At 41.3% G+C, this 19,892-nt stretch overlaps 1 protein-coding gene across 1 annotated transcript in view; it reads left to right on the top strand.

The window, feature by feature from the left end:
- MCOLN3 (mucolipin TRP cation channel 3) overlaps window positions 1–16,306 on the top strand; it is a 20,778-nt gene extending 4,472 nt beyond the window's left edge. Inside the window, exons 2-13 of the mRNA XM_044432444.1 lie at window positions 730–897; window positions 2,638–2,791; window positions 6,791–6,875; window positions 6,953–7,049; window positions 8,134–8,233; window positions 9,832–9,944; window positions 10,030–10,179; window positions 11,633–11,734; window positions 11,860–11,982; window positions 12,552–12,758; window positions 13,257–13,387; window positions 16,104–16,306. Coding sequence (XP_044288379.1) covers window positions 730–897; window positions 2,638–2,791; window positions 6,791–6,875; window positions 6,953–7,049; window positions 8,134–8,233; window positions 9,832–9,944; window positions 10,030–10,179; window positions 11,633–11,734; window positions 11,860–11,982; window positions 12,552–12,758; window positions 13,257–13,387; window positions 16,104–16,113 — 1,440 coding nt within the window. The 3' untranslated portion in view covers window positions 16,114–16,306. The remainder of the gene's footprint in view (window positions 1–729; window positions 898–2,637; window positions 2,792–6,790; window positions 6,876–6,952; window positions 7,050–8,133; window positions 8,234–9,831; window positions 9,945–10,029; window positions 10,180–11,632; window positions 11,735–11,859; window positions 11,983–12,551; window positions 12,759–13,256; window positions 13,388–16,103) is intronic.
- The last annotated feature ends 3,586 nt before the right edge of the window (window positions 16,307–19,892 follow it).

The following is a 19,892-nucleotide window of genomic DNA, read 5'->3' as shown; positions in this document are numbered from 1 at the left end:
GAACTTCCAGTGACCAGTATGAGAGAGTGAGAGTGATAACACCAAATCTAACACAACTGCTCCCCATTCACACCTGAGACCTTGTAACACTAATGAGTCACATGACACCGGGGAGGGAAAATGGCTAATAATGCCCAATTTGGACAGTTTCACTTAGGGGTGTACTCACTTTTGTTGCCAGCGGTTTAGACATTAATGGCTGTGTGTTGAGTTATTTTGAGGGGACAGCAAATTTACACTGTTATACAAGCTGTATACTCACTACTTTACATTGTAGCAAAGTGTCATTTCTTCAGGGTTGTCACATGAAAAGATATAATAAAATATTTACAAAATGTGAGGGGTGTACTCACTTAGGTGATACACTGTATGCCATCCTGTTCACTGGGGAGAGAAAAGGAGGGGAAGAGACATGCTCCTGATGGCCAATTTTCTAGCCATTATGCTGTCTTCACTTTTGGGCGTTCTAGCAATTGAGCCTTTCCCCAGCCTGACACCCTCTAAATGTGCTGGACTGTATGTCCCATAATCTCAGCCAGCCTAGTAAATGGAAGTTGTAGTCCAAAATGTCTGGAAGGGTGGGAAAGACTGAATAATGAAGTGCTGCCTTTTTGCAAGTAAAGAGAAAGATGTAACTTTTAAACTGCTAAAATCCAACATTGTCTGGAATCTAAAACAAAAATTACTTTGGTGGCTTCTTCTTCTTTTTTTTTTTTTTGATGGTCTCAGCTTGTTGTGTTTGGGTTAAGCAACCAAATGGTGGTTGAATTTAAGGAAGAAAACACAGTGGCTTTTAAACATCTCTTCCTGAAAGGCTATACAGACAGAATGGATGACACCTATGCAGTTTATACACAAATGGATGTCTACGACCAGATCTCCTTTGCAATAAACCAGGTAACTGTTTTTGTTGTGCTGTATAGCAATAGGAATGATCTTATGCAAGGGTAAAATTGCCCACTAAATTTAAGTCAAGCTTTAAGCACCAAGTTGCTACCCCAAAATAGTTATGATCAGAACAGTAACTGAACAGAAATAAGCAGTAGAGCAAACAATTCTGTTTTCTGCATTATGTTTCACATTTGTGTCCTGCCTTTCCTCTGGTGAGCATAAGATGACATGCATAGATTCCCCCTCCCCTCCATTTTACCTACACAATAATCCTGTTTTGTGGGTTAGGCTAAGAGATAGTAATTGACCCAACGTCACCCACTGAGCTTCATGACTGAGTGGAGAGTTGATCCTTGATCTTGCCAGTTTTAGTTCAACACTCTAACCCAGCCTAGCCCAACCTGGTACCCTCCAGGTGTATTGATTTCAACTTCCATTAGTCCCAGCTAACATGACCAGTGACTTAGGGCATGCTGAGAGCTGTAGGCCTTTTTTCTGTCTAAACTTGCATAGGATTGCACCCAAAAGCAGTTATATAACTACGTGAAGATGTCTACTTAAAACAAGTTCCTGTTTGATGCTATGGAGTATCATGCAATCCATTTTTTCACCACGACACTGGGAAACTGGGTTGTGATAGATTTTTGTGTGCCTTTTGAACTAGTTCAGTTCTTGATTGGCTACCCATCTGCCCCATATGGTTAACAATTGGTGCGAACAAAAGAACACTAGATCGATCAGACCATGTCCATTCATTGTCACATTTTGTTTTCCTGTCTCCAGGAAGACAGCTGTACAAGGTCACAGAAAAATCACAGGTTCCTCAGCATTGCTGTGTAGTGTGGCGACTAGACCTTGCCATGCTTATGTGCCAAACTGAGATCCAGATCAGAACTCCACACACAGATGATTACTTATATCAAGATACTGTAGAGAACTTGAGAACTTCAGTTGCTGAGCAAATTAGAGATGTAATACATCTATAAATATATAAATAGTTAATTGGCCTAGATTGGTTCCCACCTTATTGCTGAGGCCAAGCATCACTTGCTGTCACTCTGTAAAAAGAAACTGCAAACTTTCAGTCATTTAGGTTTGTTTAGGGGAACTTCCCATGAAAAATGCTTAATGGACTGAATGAATTTTCCATTATTTCACTAAATAATTACAGGAAGCAAATGAGATACCCATTGAAGTGTAGGCTCTGATCTCACAGACTTTGTCCATGCAAATGTAACTGTGCCCAGTAAATTCTAATGTAGCTGAGATGAACCCTAAATCTGTTTAAGAAACTTTTAGTATTGATTTCAATGTTCTTAGTATCAGTTGGAGATTATTATTGTTGCCGATGCTGCTCCTTTTATGGGAATCATTCAAAACTGTTTGCAATTAAACAAAAAGCAAAGGCATGACAATAAATAAAAGTACAAGTAACAAACAGTTACAAATGTCACAGATAAATAATCGCATGTAACAACATCAAGCCAGCAGGTTTACGTTGACACAGTCCTAGTGTGTTGAAAAACGATGGCCTTTTAAAAGACACCTATAAACCAACAGAGAAAGAGGCTGGCAGACATCCAGAGGAAGGATGTTCCCAAGCTTTGGCACCACTGCTGAAAACATCTTGTCTCTTGCACGTGCCTGACTGACCTTGTATCAACAGGACAGAGAGCAGGGCCTTGGACCCTTCTTAATTGTTTGGCATGTTCAGCGTTCACTAACTAGCTGTTGTTTCTGGCTTAGTATTTACAGCTGCACACTGTATCTATTGGAAATCATGCCTATGAAAAGAGAGGAGCTGAAGAGACACCTATGGCAATATGCCAGTACTTCTACAAGCGAGGAAACATCTGCCCTGGAAACGACACTTTTGATATTGACCCAGAAATTGAAAAGGGTGACACTCTTAACTACTCAAATCAGAGTGTGTGTGTGTGTGTGTGAGAGAGAGAGAGAGAGAGAGAGAGAGAGGTGCATAAGTATCTTTATAAGTATGTCAAAGGCTGTCAGAAAAAGGAAGGTCAAGATCTCTTCTTGCTGATGCCAGAGTGTAGGACACAGAATAATTAATTCAAGCTGTGACATCCCAGATTCAGGCTAGATAGCAGGAAAAGCTTCCTCACCGTTAGAGCAATACAACAGTGGCCTAGAGAGGTGTTGGGCTCTCCCACACTGGAGACATTAAAAAAAATGGACAGCCATCTGAATTGGATGGTGTAATTCAGTGTCCTGCAACAGCACAGGGTTGGACCTGATGGCCTTCATGTCCCTTCCAACTTGTACTATTCTATGATTCTAAGTCTTACAGTACTGGGGGAAAAAATTCAATTTCCCAGTCATAAAATGTAGTACCAACTGTTGCTCTCTGTGAGTCCAGTATACAGGGAGATTTCCTCCTATGAGACAAGGAACTTAGGCCTGTGTGGTATGAAATGCTTTGGACTGTGGCCATGCATCTGTATGAGAGGGCCAGTCCTTTGCTTCATCACAGTGGGAACCAAGATAATCTGCTTTGGAAGGGAAATGACAGTGTACAGGTAAGGTCAGCATTAAGGCAGAGTGAAGCAGCTGCTTCAGACAGCAGAATTTGGCTACATGGAAGGGCAGCAAATTATTGGGGTTTTAAGCCTCTTGGAACAAAATAACTTAGGAAGGGCCATGGCTCCATGGAAGAACACATGCTTTGCATACAAAAAGTCCCAGCTTTCATCCCTGGAATATCCAGAAAGGGCTGGAAAAAAAACCCTGGAGAGCCCTTGCCACTCAGTGTTGACAGCACTGGTCTAGATGGACCAAGGCTCTGTCTTGGTATAGGACAGCTGGCTATGTTCCTAATATGCCTGGATTGTTTATTGTGCAATAGTTACTGGGACTGGGGAGCCATTCAGTGGTTTTTCCCAGGCAGAGCAATGTCTTGGGCTATTTGTACATACTGAAGTATTCCACCAATGCCCTAGTGCAGATGTCAGACATGTAATGATTTCTAAAAATTACTTAAGAGGAAGACTTTTGTGTATGGGGAAATATTAAGGCTATGGTATAAGGCATAGGTCCTCAAACTATGGCCTGTGGGCCGGATCCGGCCTGCCATGACCACTTAGCCAGCCCGCCGCAGAGGTTTTGCAGTCACTGCGTGTGCGTGCATGGCTTGCTCACATGGAGAGTGGTTAGGATTCACTTGGAGAAAGGATCTCCTCATGTGCACGCTCGGCAGCGGCTTGCTCGCGGGGAGATCGTTTTGGACTCACTCAGAGAAAATGATCTCTGCTCAAGCAAGCGGCTGCATCACCCCGCGTGCCCTCTACCCCCACCTTGCTGTGCGCCCGCACGCTCCCCAGCCCCCCCCGCCCCCCCGCCAGCACCGCCTTGGCGGCTCACACCCATTGCGGGCACCTTTCAACTGGCCCCCTGTTGGAAAAGTTTGAGGAGCCTTGGTATAAGGCATTGTTTGGGAAGTGCTCCATAGGATTTTGGATGCGGATTTCCAGAGTGAAGCCAGGAAAGACAATGAGACTTGCTGAGATCAGAAACACACACAGGTAGAAGAGGACTGCAACAACGGTTATACCAGGAATACATATGCACAAGTTAAATGAATTTGAACAGCTTTCAGTGCATGCAGAGCAATTATAAAAAACAAAGAAAGGAAAGAACTGTCTGATCAACAAAACATCAAGAACAGATGGCTAGAATACACTAAAGCGCTATACACCAAAAGCAGTAAAATGCGGACGATGAAGCCAAGATAGAAATAGAACCAGCCTTTCTTGAGGAAGAGCTAGCATGGGCAATAACTCAGCTGCCAAACAACAAAGCACCAGGCATTGACAACATCCCTGCAGAGTTGCCGAAGCAAGTACCAATCAGAACCATAGCAGGCTTATGCCAGAAAATCTGAGAAACCAGCACATGGCCAGAGAATTGTAAGCACTTAATCTTCATTCCCATTCCAAAAAAAGGGCGACTCAAAGGACTTAACTACTGCACAATTGTCCTCATGCCTCATGCTAGCAAAATTCTCCTTAAAATTATACAATGCCTAGCATCTGTCGAAGAAAGGGAGCTGTCTGAAGTCCAAGCAGGCTTCTGAAGAGACTGGGGCACTCACAGCCATACTGCAAATTTGCGCTGGATTATGAAGAAATCTCAGGAATATCAAAAGAACACTTACCTGTCCTTTATTGACTACAGGAAAGCCTTTGACTGCATTAATCATGACAAGTTGTGGAAAGCACTAAAAGACCTGGGGGTACCAACACATCTGGTCAGGTTGCTGCAGTCACTATATACAAACCAGCGAGCAGCTGTAAGAACACCATATGGGACACAGATTGGTTCAAGAGAGAAAAGTCCAACAAGGATGTATGCTCTTCCCTTTTCTGTTCAACTTGTATGCTGAAGTAATCATGAGGAAGATGTCAATCTTGAAGAATCAAAAGTAGGGACAAAGAGGAAGAACCATCAGCATATGCTGATGACACAAAATCCTCTCAGAAACCCAGGAAGGTCTAAAGCAATTGATCCAAAGAACCAAAGAAGAGAGTGAGAAGTTCGGCCTCCTGAACATCAAAAAGATGAAGATCTTGACAAAGGCACAGAATGAAGTCATCAAGATAGCAGTTGATAATGTGGAAACTGAATGTGTAGAGGAATTCACTTTCCTGGGATCACTGATTACTCACAGTGGTGAATGCAGTCCAGAAATAAAGTGACGGATTTCACTAGGTTGTTTGGCAATGACAAGCATGAATCGGGAGTGGAAAACAAGAACATCAGCTTAGCAACCAAGTGCAGATTGGTCCGAGTGGTCATTTTTCCTATCGCAACCTACGGTTGTGAAAGTTAGACAATGAAAAAGCTAGACAAGAGGAAAATGGACTCATTTGAACTATGGTGTTAGTGGAGGCTCCTGCACATGGACAGAGGGAGTCACGAACAACCAGGTGCTAGGGCAGTGATGGCGAACCTTTTAGAGACTGAGTGCCCAAACTGCAACCCAAAACCCACTTGTTTATCGCAAAGTGCCAACACTACAACAAAACCTGAAAACTGAGGTTTTAGTTTAGAAAAAACACCTCACAGCCAGTCTAAGCAAATATATATATCCTTGGCAGTGCACTGAGCAGCCATGCGAAAGCTCGGATGAGTTGCGGCTAAGGAGTTGCGGCTCGTGATGTCATCGCCTGGCGCCGCTACTCCTGAGCATGTGCAATGCCCCTATGTGCGTTGATATCCGACCACTGTGTTAGGGCATATTGAACCAGATGTGTCGCTGGTTGGCAAGATAACAAAGCTGAGACTCATGTATTTGGGCCATGATATGAGATCAAGCTCATTAGAAAAAGTTATAATGCTTGGAATGTTCAGCAGCTACAGAAAAGTAGGTCACCAAAGAGCAAGGTGGTTAGACCCCATCAAAGAGGATGCGGGTCAGAGGCTCAGCTGAAAGAGGTGGCACAGGATTGGAAAGTGTGGCAAAATTTGTCCCACGGGATTGCCTATAGTTGGACACAACTGAACAGCTGAACAACAACAAAAGGCATTGGATAATTTTCTCTGATTCCCACTGCAGTTATTGTTTCCATTTCTTATTAAAACAGTAGATTAAATGTTTATCAATAAATTTGATAGACATAAATCAATGAATGTTCACAATATAATGAAAGTATCTGCAATTTGATATAATGGAAGTGTCTTTGTAGGTACTTTGTACAGTTCCTTGCAAGTGTAAGTAAAAGCTTTACTCTGAATACTGAATAAAATACTGAATAAAATGTGCTAGGGCTGCTGAGGGTGAAATCCAGCCTACTGGACAAATTGTTGATTTTCTAGACTCTTCTTTAGCATGTGGGATGCTGAACACCTCTCATATAAGCTGCCTTTCTTCTTGTTACAGAATGTTTTTATGTGGAACCAATGTTGCATTTGGAAAACAAGACACTGGGGAGGGGCGCTTTCAATTTCACCTTGGATTTCCATAGGTGAGCTAAAACATTGGCTGCTTGCAAATGTTCATGTTGTTGGTCATAGTGAAATAAAATTCTAAACTGTCTTCCAGACTTGTGACTGTGCAGCTCACATTCAAACTGAAGGCCATCAATCTTCAGACTGTCCGTCATCATGAACTCCCAGATTGCTATGATTTCACTCTGACAGTAAGTAGCTGCTTGAATTAGAACAATCCCACTAGTACAGGAATTAGGCTTCTCTTCCCTCCCTTCCCTTCCCCCTTCCCCTTCCTTTCTCTGACAAACTACTTTGAGGTACTGATGGACCCAGGACCACCTCAACATGTCATCTCAAGATGGACTGTTTCTGTGTCTTGTTGGCAACTTAAGGAAGGGTGGTAGATGGGCTAACTTATCATGAGCCTAAATCTGTTTCAGGGGATGCTGGTTGCTGATTTCTACTGTAGAGACAAATGGCTGCCTTTTAAAATCAATAATTTAGTCCCCTATGCAAATATTTCTCAAACACTATTAAGGCTCGTGGAACTTTTTTTTGTGTGGTGATGGATGTGGCGCTAGAATAAGATTAGGAGTAGAAACAGTAAAGAAGCTCTCCTCACAGAAGCTATATTGGTGGCGGCAGCATTCCAATCGGTGCCGGGCAGTGAGCAGTTCTTTTAATTTCCTACAGTACCTATGATGTAATTTACTCCTGGAGATTGTGGGAAACTATAAAATGGTGGATTCCAAACTCAGATGCAGACTGGAGCACTCAGCAGAAGGTTGGAGGGGAGAGTTTAAACAGGTCCCAAGGGCAGGCATCAGTATTGAGTGCCAGGAGGTTCTGGCTGGGAGTCTCTGACTAGCCCACAGTCACCCAGTGACCTTCATGGCAAATCAGAACTGGAACCTGGATCTCCTAAACTCCTCTGCAGCATTCTGACTGCTGTAGCACCTTGCTCTGCATGGCTAGATACCTGTTTGTCATCTTAAAAGGAAAAGTGGGCATCACAGGGGCACCCTGTCTTATCTACATGGAAGCACTTTCATGCAGCTAATGGCATGAAGCACTCATCACATAGGTCGCCTCTATTTTAAAGCTGTGCTTAAAGCTAAATTTTAATCTTTGCATTCCTTGCAAGAAGAATATTTTGCAAATTCACTCTGCTTTCATGGTGTGTCAACATTACAGGAGGCCTTATAGCTGTCTGTGAAGAATGTAAATGCTGAAATAAAGTAACATTTTAATATAAATATTCTCCCTGTCCCTCTTTCCCTCTCTCACTTCCAGATAGTGTTTGATAACAAAGCACATAGTGGAAGAATTAAAATAAGCTTAGATAATGATATTGCCATCAAGGAATGCAAAGACTGGCATGTTTCTGGATCAAGTAAGTAATTATTTCACCTTTCTCACTTTTCCCTATTTGTACAGGATGTAACTACCCATATGGTTAAATAATCTTTAGCATCGGATTAGAAAGAGCAAAATGCACCAGTTGAGGATCTGAGCAGGAGTGGAGGTGGCATTTTAACCCTTTCCTTCCGTGCTGTAGTCATGGCATTGGGAGAAAATGTCCCACTAGTCCCAATGAAGAACTCCCCCCTCCCCACCCTTCAAAGCAAATACCAGCTTCAAGAGTGATTTTCTTAAAAATCACAGGAAAGGAGTTCATTCCACCCTAGCTGATGTAGTTTGCATTTAAATAACAACAGACTTTCAGGTTAGATGCATTTAATGTCATGTCAAATGTACTTGGGACCTCAGAAAGGCACTCAAAGAAATGTAGGACTGGTGGCCAAGCCCTATGAAGAAAGATTGAGAGGATAAGCATGTTCATCTACAAGAAGAGAAGACTGAGGAGTGATATGATAGCACTCCACAAGCTCCTGAAAGGCTGCCACAAAGAGGAAGGAAAAGACCTCTTCCCATTCTTTCCAGAGTGCAGACTTAATGGACTTAAGTTAAAAGAAACCAGATTTAGGCTGGTTTCCTCACTGTCAGAGCAGTACAACAGTGCAATCTATTTCCTGGGGAAGCTGTGGGTTCTCCCTTGCTGGAGACGTTCAAAAAGCGTCTGGACAGTCATCCGAATAGGATGGTATAATTAGTGTACTGCCATAGCAGGGGACTGGACCCAATGGCCTTCTGGTCCTTCCTGACTACTGTTCTATGAGTCTATGTGCAACTCTTTACACATGTCACTTTGACCTTTCAGGCCTCTGTGAATATGACAGATGAAACTTTGTGCCTGGTCTTAAAATCTAGGTCACTACCTTTCTTTAAATGATTAGCCTTTCTCCAGAAAAGCTCTGCATGTAAGCATTTTAAGAGCGATGGTAACATCTTGGACAACAGTGTATGAATACATGAATATACCATGTGTTCACATTGTACAGGTGTTCTCACAAAAAAAGGATACTGGTCCTCACCTAGCAAGCACAAGCATTTTACAGGGTAATGAGTGAAAGAAATTGTCATCTAGTCAACCATTTAAACATGAAATGGAAACTTAGGACCTATGCAATGAGTAGAATTGGCTTGATTAATACGTTTATAGATCTATTTAATACTATTACTATAACACACTGCATTTATGTCCCACCTTTATTCCTCTTATAAGGAACCAAAGGTGGCTTACAAGGTTCTCCTCTTCATTTTATTATCACAACAGCCACCGTGTGAGGTAGGTTGGGCTGAAAGTCTGTGATTGGTCCAATTTATGGCTGAGTGGGGATTAGAATCTAGATTTATTGAGACCTAGTCCAACACTAACCACTATACAACACTGGGTCCCATGGAATCTAAGCTTCATTGTGCCAAGATTTTATTCCATTCAACAGCTCTGTAATTCACAAATAAAAGTAAGCCTATAACTACATATTTAAGGACAGGAATGGGTGTGGAATCTAAGAGGGAATCAAGATTACCAGAATGTATATAAACGTAAATCAAATGGCCAAATGTTGGCCATTTTTTCTCTTCCAGTTCAAAAGAATACCCACTACATGATGATCTTTGATGCCTTTGTCATATTGACTTGTTTAGCATCACTGATTCTCTGCACAAGATCTGTAATTAAAGGAATTCGTCTACAGAGGGTGAGTTTAAGTTTGTTACTGTTTCCTAAAAAGTACCACTGAAACGTCTTAATGGCAATTTGTCTTTTCTCTCCTACCTCCTCAGGAATTTGTGTCCTTTTTCCAGAATCATTATAAGAAAGAGGTATCTTTCACTGATCTGATGGAATTTGTCAATGGATGGTATATTATGATCATAATTAGTGATGTGTTAACCATAATTGGTTCTACACTAAAAATGGAAATACAGGCCAAGGTAAGATGCTTGTATGCTGGATAGAAAACAAAACATGTACTTGCATGCAGCCTCTTCCTTTGCTCTGAAACTCCTCCTAATTGAACTAGTATTTAATTTGGCAATTTAGGTTAAGCATTTTAAAAGCTCATTCCTCACAAGACCCTGAATGCTCTCATTTTAATATCCTACCATGTGGAGTCCGTATTTTCAGGGAGAAGCTCAGCTTTTGTATGACAGCAAATTTCCCCTCACATTCATGTCATGCGGGGAAAAGGAGGAGAAAAGGCAGTGCTTTCATGGAACATTATTTGGCACTATCAATTGCTGGTTCAGGAAACATAAAAGCCCCTTATCCCTTAGATTAGGGTCCTTGTTTGTTTAATATTCCTCCTTGTTTTCTTTCAACAAACTCAGGGCAAATTGCATAATTATTTCCTTTCAATCTTATCCCCACAACGACCACCCCATGAGTTAAGTTGGACTGACAGTCTGTGACTGGCCCAAAGTCACCCACTTGGCTCCATGGCTGAGTGGAGACTAGAACCCAGATCTTTTGAGTCCTATTCCCATGCTGTTAACCACTGCATCACACTGACTGTTCAGCAAGGCTGTAGAACATTCAGCCTTGGAGCTGAATTCTACTGTAGATGAGGCTTGGAGGCCACATTCTAGTGGTGGGGGTAAGGCAAAAGCAATTGGGAGCAGAAACGCAAGCATATTTCAGATTAAAGCTCTTTACTAAGAGCTTTAACTAAGTATTAGGAGGGGCTGTCAACCCTTTAAATTGCAATAAAAACTGCATGGAAGCCAGAATAGCTTATTCTGTTATTCAGAATAACAGAATACATGTAGCTTCCATGTAGCTTGAAGGGCCTGATCACACCTCATCTTGGAAACTAAGCAGCGTCAGGCCTGGTTGGAATCTGGATGGGGGACTTCAATGTTGTGAACCACCCAGACAGCTTCATCTATGGGTGGTATAGAAATATAAATAATAATAATAATACTAGCTACCCAGTAATACAGGAAAAGGAGACAGAATGGGCTGTGGCTTTTTGCATGCCCCCTGTTCCCAAAAGAGCAACATTTGCCCCAGGCCTGAGCTTCTAATCCTCTGTAAAGACATTTCTGAGTAACTATTTACATCCTGAAAATACTGCTTTTGGGCTCATCCCTGCAGTAAATAGAGATTTTATCTAGACTAGCTTCCAAGAAGTGTATGCTACATATCTATCAAACATTATCTTTGATTGGAACTAAAGTTTGACAAGGTTTTCCAAAAACATTTTTGTGGCAGGATTTGCCCCAAATCCATTTTACTTTCACCGCTGCCACAAGCATAATCTGATTTCTATACAATTCACCTTTCTTTGTACCACAGTGACAATGCTCTGGCTTTGGGAAGGAGCACATATAGAAAAGGAGCAAATTATTTGTCTAATTCTGTTTTTATCTTCTCTATTCCATGCAGAGTTTAACGAGCTATGATGTCTGCAGTATCCTCTTAGGAACATCTACCATGCTCGTCTGGCTTGGAGTCATTCGCTACTTGGGCTTCTTTCAAAAGTACAATGTAAGGCTTTTCTGGGGCCTCCAGGGTGTTGGTATTCTTTGTATTTTACTGTTGCAATCTAGTTGTAATTAATATGTGGATGAAATCTAATTGGCAACTTGGGGTTTGGGCTTTTTTTCTTGCAGCTGCTTATTTTGACACTACGTGCAGCATTGCCCAATGTCATTCGGTTTTGCTGTTGTGCTGCTATGATTTATCTGGGTTATTGTTTCTGTGGCTGGATTGTGCTGGGCCCTTATCATGTCAAGGTACCGTAATCTACATTGCAGTTGCTGTTCATTTATTCATCTGTTTTAAGGCTTGTGTCTAAATTCTCTGTGTTCTTTCTGCAAATGTTAAATCTTCCCATAAAAACATACAGGAGATGTGTGTGTTGCTGACACACCTGTAGAGGCTGTTCTATCTCCTTAGTTATAAACTGAATTCTGTGCAATTTAGCACAAATATTTGGTTGGATTCAAAGTAGACCATTGAACTCAGTGTGACTTAGGTTGGTCATGATCAATTTAAATCCCATTGAAATAAACTTTACTTTTAGTCCTCTCCATGACTAAACTATTAACTATCAAATATTACCTCTGATTAGAATGTTTGTTTGCCTGTCCATGAATATGCAGGTTACTGTACATGCAAACAATCCCAGAATAAGTTACTGTCCAAATGCACTAGTATTCAAATTTCTATTAAGTGTGACAGTGTCTTCAAATGAAATATGCAATGTTTATTGCAGCTTATCTTGCAAATACACTGTAAACTTCTAGAATGTTCTATAATTAATGATCAATTTTTGTCTTGTTTTTGGCTTCTTCTCTCCAAGTTCCGCTCCTTGAACATGGTTTCTGAGTGTCTCTTCTCTTTGATCAATGGAGATGACATGTTCGCCACGTTTGCTAAAATGCAGCAGAAAAGCTATTTGGTTTGGCTATTCAGTCGGATCTACCTCTACTCTTTCATTAGCCTGTTTATTTACATGGTTCTGAGTCTCTTCATTGCCCTTATTACAGATACATATGAAACAGTTAAGGTAGGTATGGACCATTATTTTAGAGAACCAATGTATACCTTACATCCAGTTGTAAGTTTCAAGGACTTCTGAAAAAAGCATTTTGCGGATCATCATGTGGTGGAACCTCAGGAACAGTGGCAAAATGGAGGAGCACTGGGGAGGGATTTGCAAAGAGGGATTTAATAGCCATGGTGGGTTAGTGTGTCATGTGAATGCAGTCACTCTGTGCATGACCAGTTCTAATCCAGGCTGTGTTTGGAGGTTGGGGAAGTGATGATGGGAATAAAGGGCAAAGATTTTTTTCTGCATACCTTGTGGGTCCTCAATATACATTAACCTGCTCTGATGCTCTTCCTTGGATGTGCTTTTCGATCTGTGGATCTATCTACAACCTCTCTTTTGCATATAAGGGAAGAGATAGGCTGATCAACAGTTGTTAAAATGACAGTACTTCATGAATTTGTCTACAGTAATTTAAGTTGAAGCATATTTATGCTAAATCACAACACTTTTTAGCATTACCAGCAAGAAGGTTTTCCAGAAACTGAACTTCACGCATTCATAGCACAATGCAAAGATCTACCAAACTCTGGAAGGTACAGATTAGAAGATGAGGGACCAATATCACTCTTCTGCTGCTGCAAAAGGTTAGTGACAAGGGACGTATTGGCTGACAGCGGCATATTGTGTTCCTGAAAATATAATTAATCGCTTGTGTGCACTGCCCCATTCAGATGCTACACAGCTGAAGCCGGCTGCTGGTTCTCAGTTCTGTGACAGCATCTTTGATCTCCTGAGTTTGATGTCTCCCAGGAGACAGTGCTGAAGTGATACTTTATGGGAATCCAAGACCAGTGAAAGCTGGTCTGTTTTGTTGAATGGTGAGAGCATTTACAGCTCTGATGTAAGAAAGGAAGTTTGCCAATTAGAAATGTATTCAGAAGCTGCTTTCACCTTCTTAAGAATTGTAGGGTTAGTTAAGGATTTTAGCCATTTAGTTGAAGTATGGCAAAAAGAGGCTTATCCACATGTGCACATCTGGAAATGAAGTCAAGCCCTAGTGAGTGCCTCCAGGGGGCACTGCTTGCCTGTTCATAAACCATGATTACCTTAGAATGTGAAAAATAAACTACTGTACTTTCGGTCACTCCAAATGACAGAGTTGATTTGGAGATGCACATCATTAATTCCTGAAGCTGTAATCCTGTGCAAGTTTGGAGAGAGAAATAAGCTATGCTGTCTGGGGCATGCTCAGCATTATAGACTTTTTCCTGACTAAACATGCAGAGGATCGTGCTCTTAAGCCATTTAACACAGAGAGATTGGCCTGGGAGCAGCTGATGAAAACTGTTTGGACAAAAATGAAGATTGGGCTGCATATAATTCCAAAACATTTGGAAGGAGACAGTCTTCTGTTTTGTCAGCGTATGATTTTTGGTGGCATACATATTCCTTATGCAAGCTGCTCATGCAGCTTTGTGCTGAATGAAAACATTTGGAACCAGGAACTAATTTCAGCCATAACTAATTTTGCTTGTTCACCAAGTATTGGCTTCAGTACATTTGCAAAATTTGACATTTACCCACCCTCTTCTCCTCTATGCTATGTTTATTAGGGGAAAGTGTAAAAAGAAAGGTACTGAATCATATGCACACACAGGCTTGCAAATAAAATCATCAAACTGTCTCTGTTTATGGTGCATTTGTCCTTTTAGTTGCCCATGTTTGCACAGAAGACCTATTTGCTGTTTTTCAACTCACATTTTTTCTAAACTTTGCAGATAGATCTTTTCCAATTTGTCCCCATTTATTCTCCTTAGATCAGAAGTAGACAACTCACTGTCCTCCAGCTGTTTCAGACTACATTTTCCATCAGCCCTGGCCAGCATGGGGGTTATAGGGTTATGGAGGGTACCAAGATGCCTACCCCTGCTCTAGATCCCCCACTGCCCAGCCCTACAAGCACACTGGATGAAATAAAAGATATAGCATACAGTACACTGAAATACCTTTTAAAATACATATTTTTAAAACATGTAGTAATCTGTTACGTAAACTATTAAACATGGGGCTCCTAAGCAATCTAGCACTGTGGGTCTGCATGGCACATGGCACAGCCTACCAAAGAGCTGATCATGGGTTATGCACTGAATTGTAAGAGGCGTGCACCCCGCAAGCAGCATGTTCACTTGTGCATAACGATCCATCAGTTTTTGAACTGCTGGGTGGTGGTTGTGTGTGAATAGGGCCATAGTTGGCTCCTTTTTTCAGTATCCTGTTTTGCTGTTCAGCAGCTTTATTTGGGTTTTTTTTTTTTTTGGGTGTGTGTTACGTATTTGTCAAAAGCTGTAATTAATCTACAGATATATTTGCCTCATTTGCATAAACCTGGTGCTGTAAAAAATCTCCCAAAACATCCCAGAAGGAATATATGCAAGCCATTACACAAGACATAATACTCATGCACAGCTGGAACAAAACAGGCAAGAATGCTGAACACTGCGATCAAGGGGTTCTTGTGAGGGGCCACGGCAACATTTTGGTGAGAAATAAAAATGCAAGTCAGACAAAACAGGAATTGCTCACATCTATAATCAAGGAAGTTATAATATGTGCAGTTCAAGCCCAATGGAGCAAGTGTACTGGGAAACAAATCTTCGATTCAGTGAAACCTTACCTCTGCATAATTACTATTAGAATTGCAGTTTCAGTTCAATGCTGTTTTATAAAGTAAGCAATCTTGGCTTTTCCCCTCCTTAGACTGATGGGGTGGGTGTGCTTTAGGGAAATCCGAACCAGTCCAGCCCCAAATTGTCTCCAGATGGCCCATCCCCTGCACCTTGCCCCCCACCCCAGCCCCAGCCCCCTGCTCACCAATTTTGTGGTTTTCTGGTTTTCCCCATTCTAAAAGGCTGAAATACCTATACCAAGGGCACTTACTGGAACTATGAGCTTCTATACTAAGGGAATGTTTGCCCCGCCCCTTCTACTGTTGGCTCCTCTAACCACTAAAATTGGCCTTTGAAGTGTCTCTGAAATCAAGTCAGATTGTTGTGTTGTAGTTGTTACTTCCATATTTATATCATAACTTTCCTGCTGTGAGGAATCCAAGGTGGCTTACATGATCCTCCTCCTCTTCCTCTCCATTTTGTTCTCATGGCAACTCTATGAGGTAGGTTAGGATGAAGGTCACTGACTGGCCTGAAGTCACCCCATGAGCTCCATGGTCAAGTAGGACTAGTACTCAGACCTCCTGTGTCCCAAAGCACCACTCCAACTGATACACTGCACTGGCTCTCAAGAAAGACGTTTGACATCCCTGCTTCAGACAGATAACATACCCAACTTTTTTCCTTCTTCTAGGTCTGAATGAAAATATTGGCATGAATTCTTGAATTTAGCTGGAGATTCTTGAACTACACACTCAGCACAGATCCCTAACTACATAGTGATACAGAAAACGCCCTCACTACATGAAGCACAATGCTCTGAGTAAAGCTCTTGCAGCATCCATCAACTTTAACCCTGGTTTATAAGCAGAGTTCTGGTGATCTTACAAGACATACATTAGAATTGCTGTGGAAATGAAATCAGTCTGTGCTGGTGGCATTATTGGGCAATAGCCTATAACTGTCATAGTCCTACTGGCAAACCATGAAGATGACTGTTTACTTAATGGGCACATTATCTCTCTGAAAATGGCTCTGCTTCCTCCTTTTGCTCTGTACAAGTCCACATGCACCTGTAAAGGCAGTGTTCCAGTTCGATGTTGTGATGAGTCAGGGCCAAATGAAGAGTTCGGACGGCTTCAGAACTTACAAATACCATAATCAGCTACCAACACTCTGGTATTTAAACTGGTATCTATAGTTAGTTCTTTGAAACATATTATAAAGGGATTCCATATTTAGAGGTAGTTTAAAGTGTAGTCAGGCCACTTGAGTAGAAAGAACCCAAGAAAAGACATTTAATTCAAAAGGTCTAAAAATTGTTTGAATTTTTTCCATGATACCAAAGTAAAGAGAAATTGGAAATCAAAAGAATAACAATTCAAGTTTCCTACACACTTGTTCTGTGGCATTGTCTGGCCCAGTGAGTCATGATGTTATTTTCAGAAAATAGCTCTTTACTTAACTCTTTGTAAAGAGGCTGTCAAGCACGTGTCTCTGACAACGGAACAGATAAAGTACCCTATGGAAACTTCACTCCTGGGTATTGTCTACTGTAGACAATTATATCTCCATTACAGAAAAGCTTTCAATTTCAATTTTTTAGTGGGACTGAGAACTACTTTAATCATTGGTTGAATTGAGTTGAACCAGTGAGAGTGAGAATTGGCAACCTGGGCCAAGTTTAAACTCTCAGTCAGAAAAGATCATGCAAATGTAGAGGTTATCATCCTTTGTGCTGATACAAATCTCCCCAGTCAATGACCAGAAATATATTTTAAACACTGGAATGAATGAGCATAACTTAGCAAGAATATTAGTCATAAATTCTCTTAAGCTTGCACTGATTTACATTTGTTTTATTGATTAAATGTGATAATGAGGAAGAAAGGAAATCTTGTAAGAGGGCTTGTTATTGAATTTCACACTCACATGTCCAGGCAAAGCAGCAGCTGGAAAATGGGACTTTTTGGACTTTAGAACAGCCATACTTGTGGAATGCTAGGAGCTGTAGTGTTACACATCTGGAGGATACCATGTTGGGGAAGGCTGCTTTAGGAACATGGACTTGGATCAAATTGAAGCCCAGCATGCTAGGAATGGTAGGGCATTTCTCTTAAACATGCGTAGAATTGTGCTTTTAGTTGATCAAACTTTATAGAAATCTAGCCAATTCCCTAACCAGGTGTTCATGTAATCCCAGCATGGTTCAAGCAAAGCCTAAGTGACTGGCATTATTTGGTATTCCTCTAATGCCTCTCTCGCTGAAAGAGACTGAGATATCTGTCAGTGTTACATCTACTACCACAAAGATTAATGAGGTGGGAAGATGTGTGTACGCTAATAAATGGAAGGCCTAATACATCATTGCAAAGGTAGCATAGTGTTCAGATCAGTGTATTTCTCAAGACCTTTTATTAAACAAACAAACAAACTGCTTGCAATAGCAATAGCAGAGAACACTTAGAACTACTCACAGAGTTTTTCATCTACAACTTATGTTAGAACTACTAAGAGTGGACTTTTCTGGCCTTGCTGTACTGTATTTACTTGGAAGTGTGAAAAATAAAGGAAATCTATTTTTAGACTTCTGAAAGTTTGAGGTATAAAACCAACAATCATGACAGTACTGAATAAGCAGCAAGATTTTTTATGTACTGTGTACAAACTTTGGAAAACGTGCTGTTTGTTCACATTTTTGTAGAGAGATACTATAGTAAAGATTGCATTATATTGTATTGAACTTTCAAGTTAATATTGACATTAAGAATAAAGTTTTGTTAAACCAGTATTTTTTCATTACTACTCACAGTTTTGGAAAGGATTTCATATTGTGGTGTGACTGAAATGGGTTTGCAGTGAGAGAATGGTATAATAAGCATAAAAATAATAAGAAAGCAGAATAAGTCATGTCAAACCAACCTAATCTCATTCCTTGACTGGTTACCACCCAAATGGACAGAGGAACACCCAGGTTTAAAAAGGATGCTGAAAATCTGGGGAGGGTTAAGAGGAGGGCAACAAAGATGATCAGTGTACTTCTGACCTAGACTTCTGACCTAGAAAATCAGCCTTATGATTAGAGGCTGAAAGAACTGAGCCTGTTCAGCATTGAGAAAACTACAAGCTGACACAATAGCACTCTACAGGTACCTCAAAAGCTGTCACAAATACCTCTTATTCATCCCACATTGTAGGACATGGAACAATGAACTTAAACTACGATGCACCAGGTGTAGGCTAGACCCAAGAAATTTCTAGTTGTAAGAGCAATACAACAGTTGCCAAGAGAGGTTGCGTGCTCTCATACACTAGAGACATTCAAGAAGATGCTAGGCAGTTACCTGAGTAGGATGGTGTACCTGGTGTGCTGTGCCAGCAGGGGGTTGGACCCGATGGCCGCCTTGGCCCCTTCAAGCCAACTATTCTATGATGATTCTATGAAATATAAATTGTAGATCTGAATGTGGCTGTGAAGAATATATAGCTCTACCTTACAACAAAATATTTAATGCATGGAATCAAGATTACAGTATACCAGTGATGTGTTCAAGTCCTTTACTCCAAGTCTCAAGTCAATTCTCAAGTCTTTACTTTCACGTGCAAGACTCAAGTATTGCAAAAAAAAATTTCAAGTCAAGTCTCAATTCTCTTTTCAAGTCTCAAGATCTTCCTCGAACAGAAAAAAAGGAGGTGGTCGTGAGGTGTGTGTGTAAGGGTGGAAGAGTTGTAACCCCTCCCCCCAGTGATGTTCCCTTCTGCACTTCTCTCAGTGATGCATTGAAGTCTTTTACTTCAGCCATAATTTATTTAAACAAAGCTGTGCTGTTATTCAAATTTATCAAGACTGCAATTTAGAAAAACAATTTTCTTGACAAAATTGGTTCCCAGCTGGCGCTGTTATTCTCCCTGGGAACAGAGCAGAGACAGCAGGCAGGAGAGGAGCTCTTCTTCGTCGTGGCCTCTGTGCATCACACAGATGGGTTCTGAGCCTGCGCAGTGCCTTTGGCCGGAAGATTAACAGCTAACGGTTTTGGCGGGAAGCTCCGCTCCCCCTCCCCGCTAGTATTATATAAGGAGCGGAGTATCCGCCATTTTCCAGTCTTTGCGACCGCCGTTCATTGTGCCTCGTGCCGCTTCGCTCTCGCTTAGATCGTTACTTACCTCTCTTGCTTGTTGAAAAACTTCTCCCTTTTTCTTACCAAGTTAGTATTCCCTTGTTCGTGTTACTGTTAGTATTTCACTTAGTTCTTGCTTTCTCACTTCTCTCTCTCGTTCCTAAAAAACCCCCCAAAAAATATTATTCTCCCGCTTTACTATCTCCTTCTTTTCTTTTTCTATGATGGCGCAACAGGTGGCGTTCCACAAATGTGGGAAGTGTGGCTCTAAAATTCCCACTGCGGATCCGCATGACCTGTGCCTCCTTTGCCTGGGGAAAGGGCACAGGACAGATAAATGCGGCCACTGCTTGGCCTTCTCCAAA

Source organism: Varanus komodoensis, unplaced genomic scaffold (assembly GCF_004798865.1).
Source record: "Varanus komodoensis strain SLA01 unplaced genomic scaffold, ASM479886v1 scaffold24, whole genome shotgun sequence".
Classification (NCBI taxonomy): Eukaryota; Metazoa; Chordata; class Lepidosauria; order Squamata; family Varanidae; genus Varanus; species Varanus komodoensis.
Note: the sequence above shows the minus strand (reverse complement) of the source record. Positions and strands in the feature narration are given on the sequence as shown.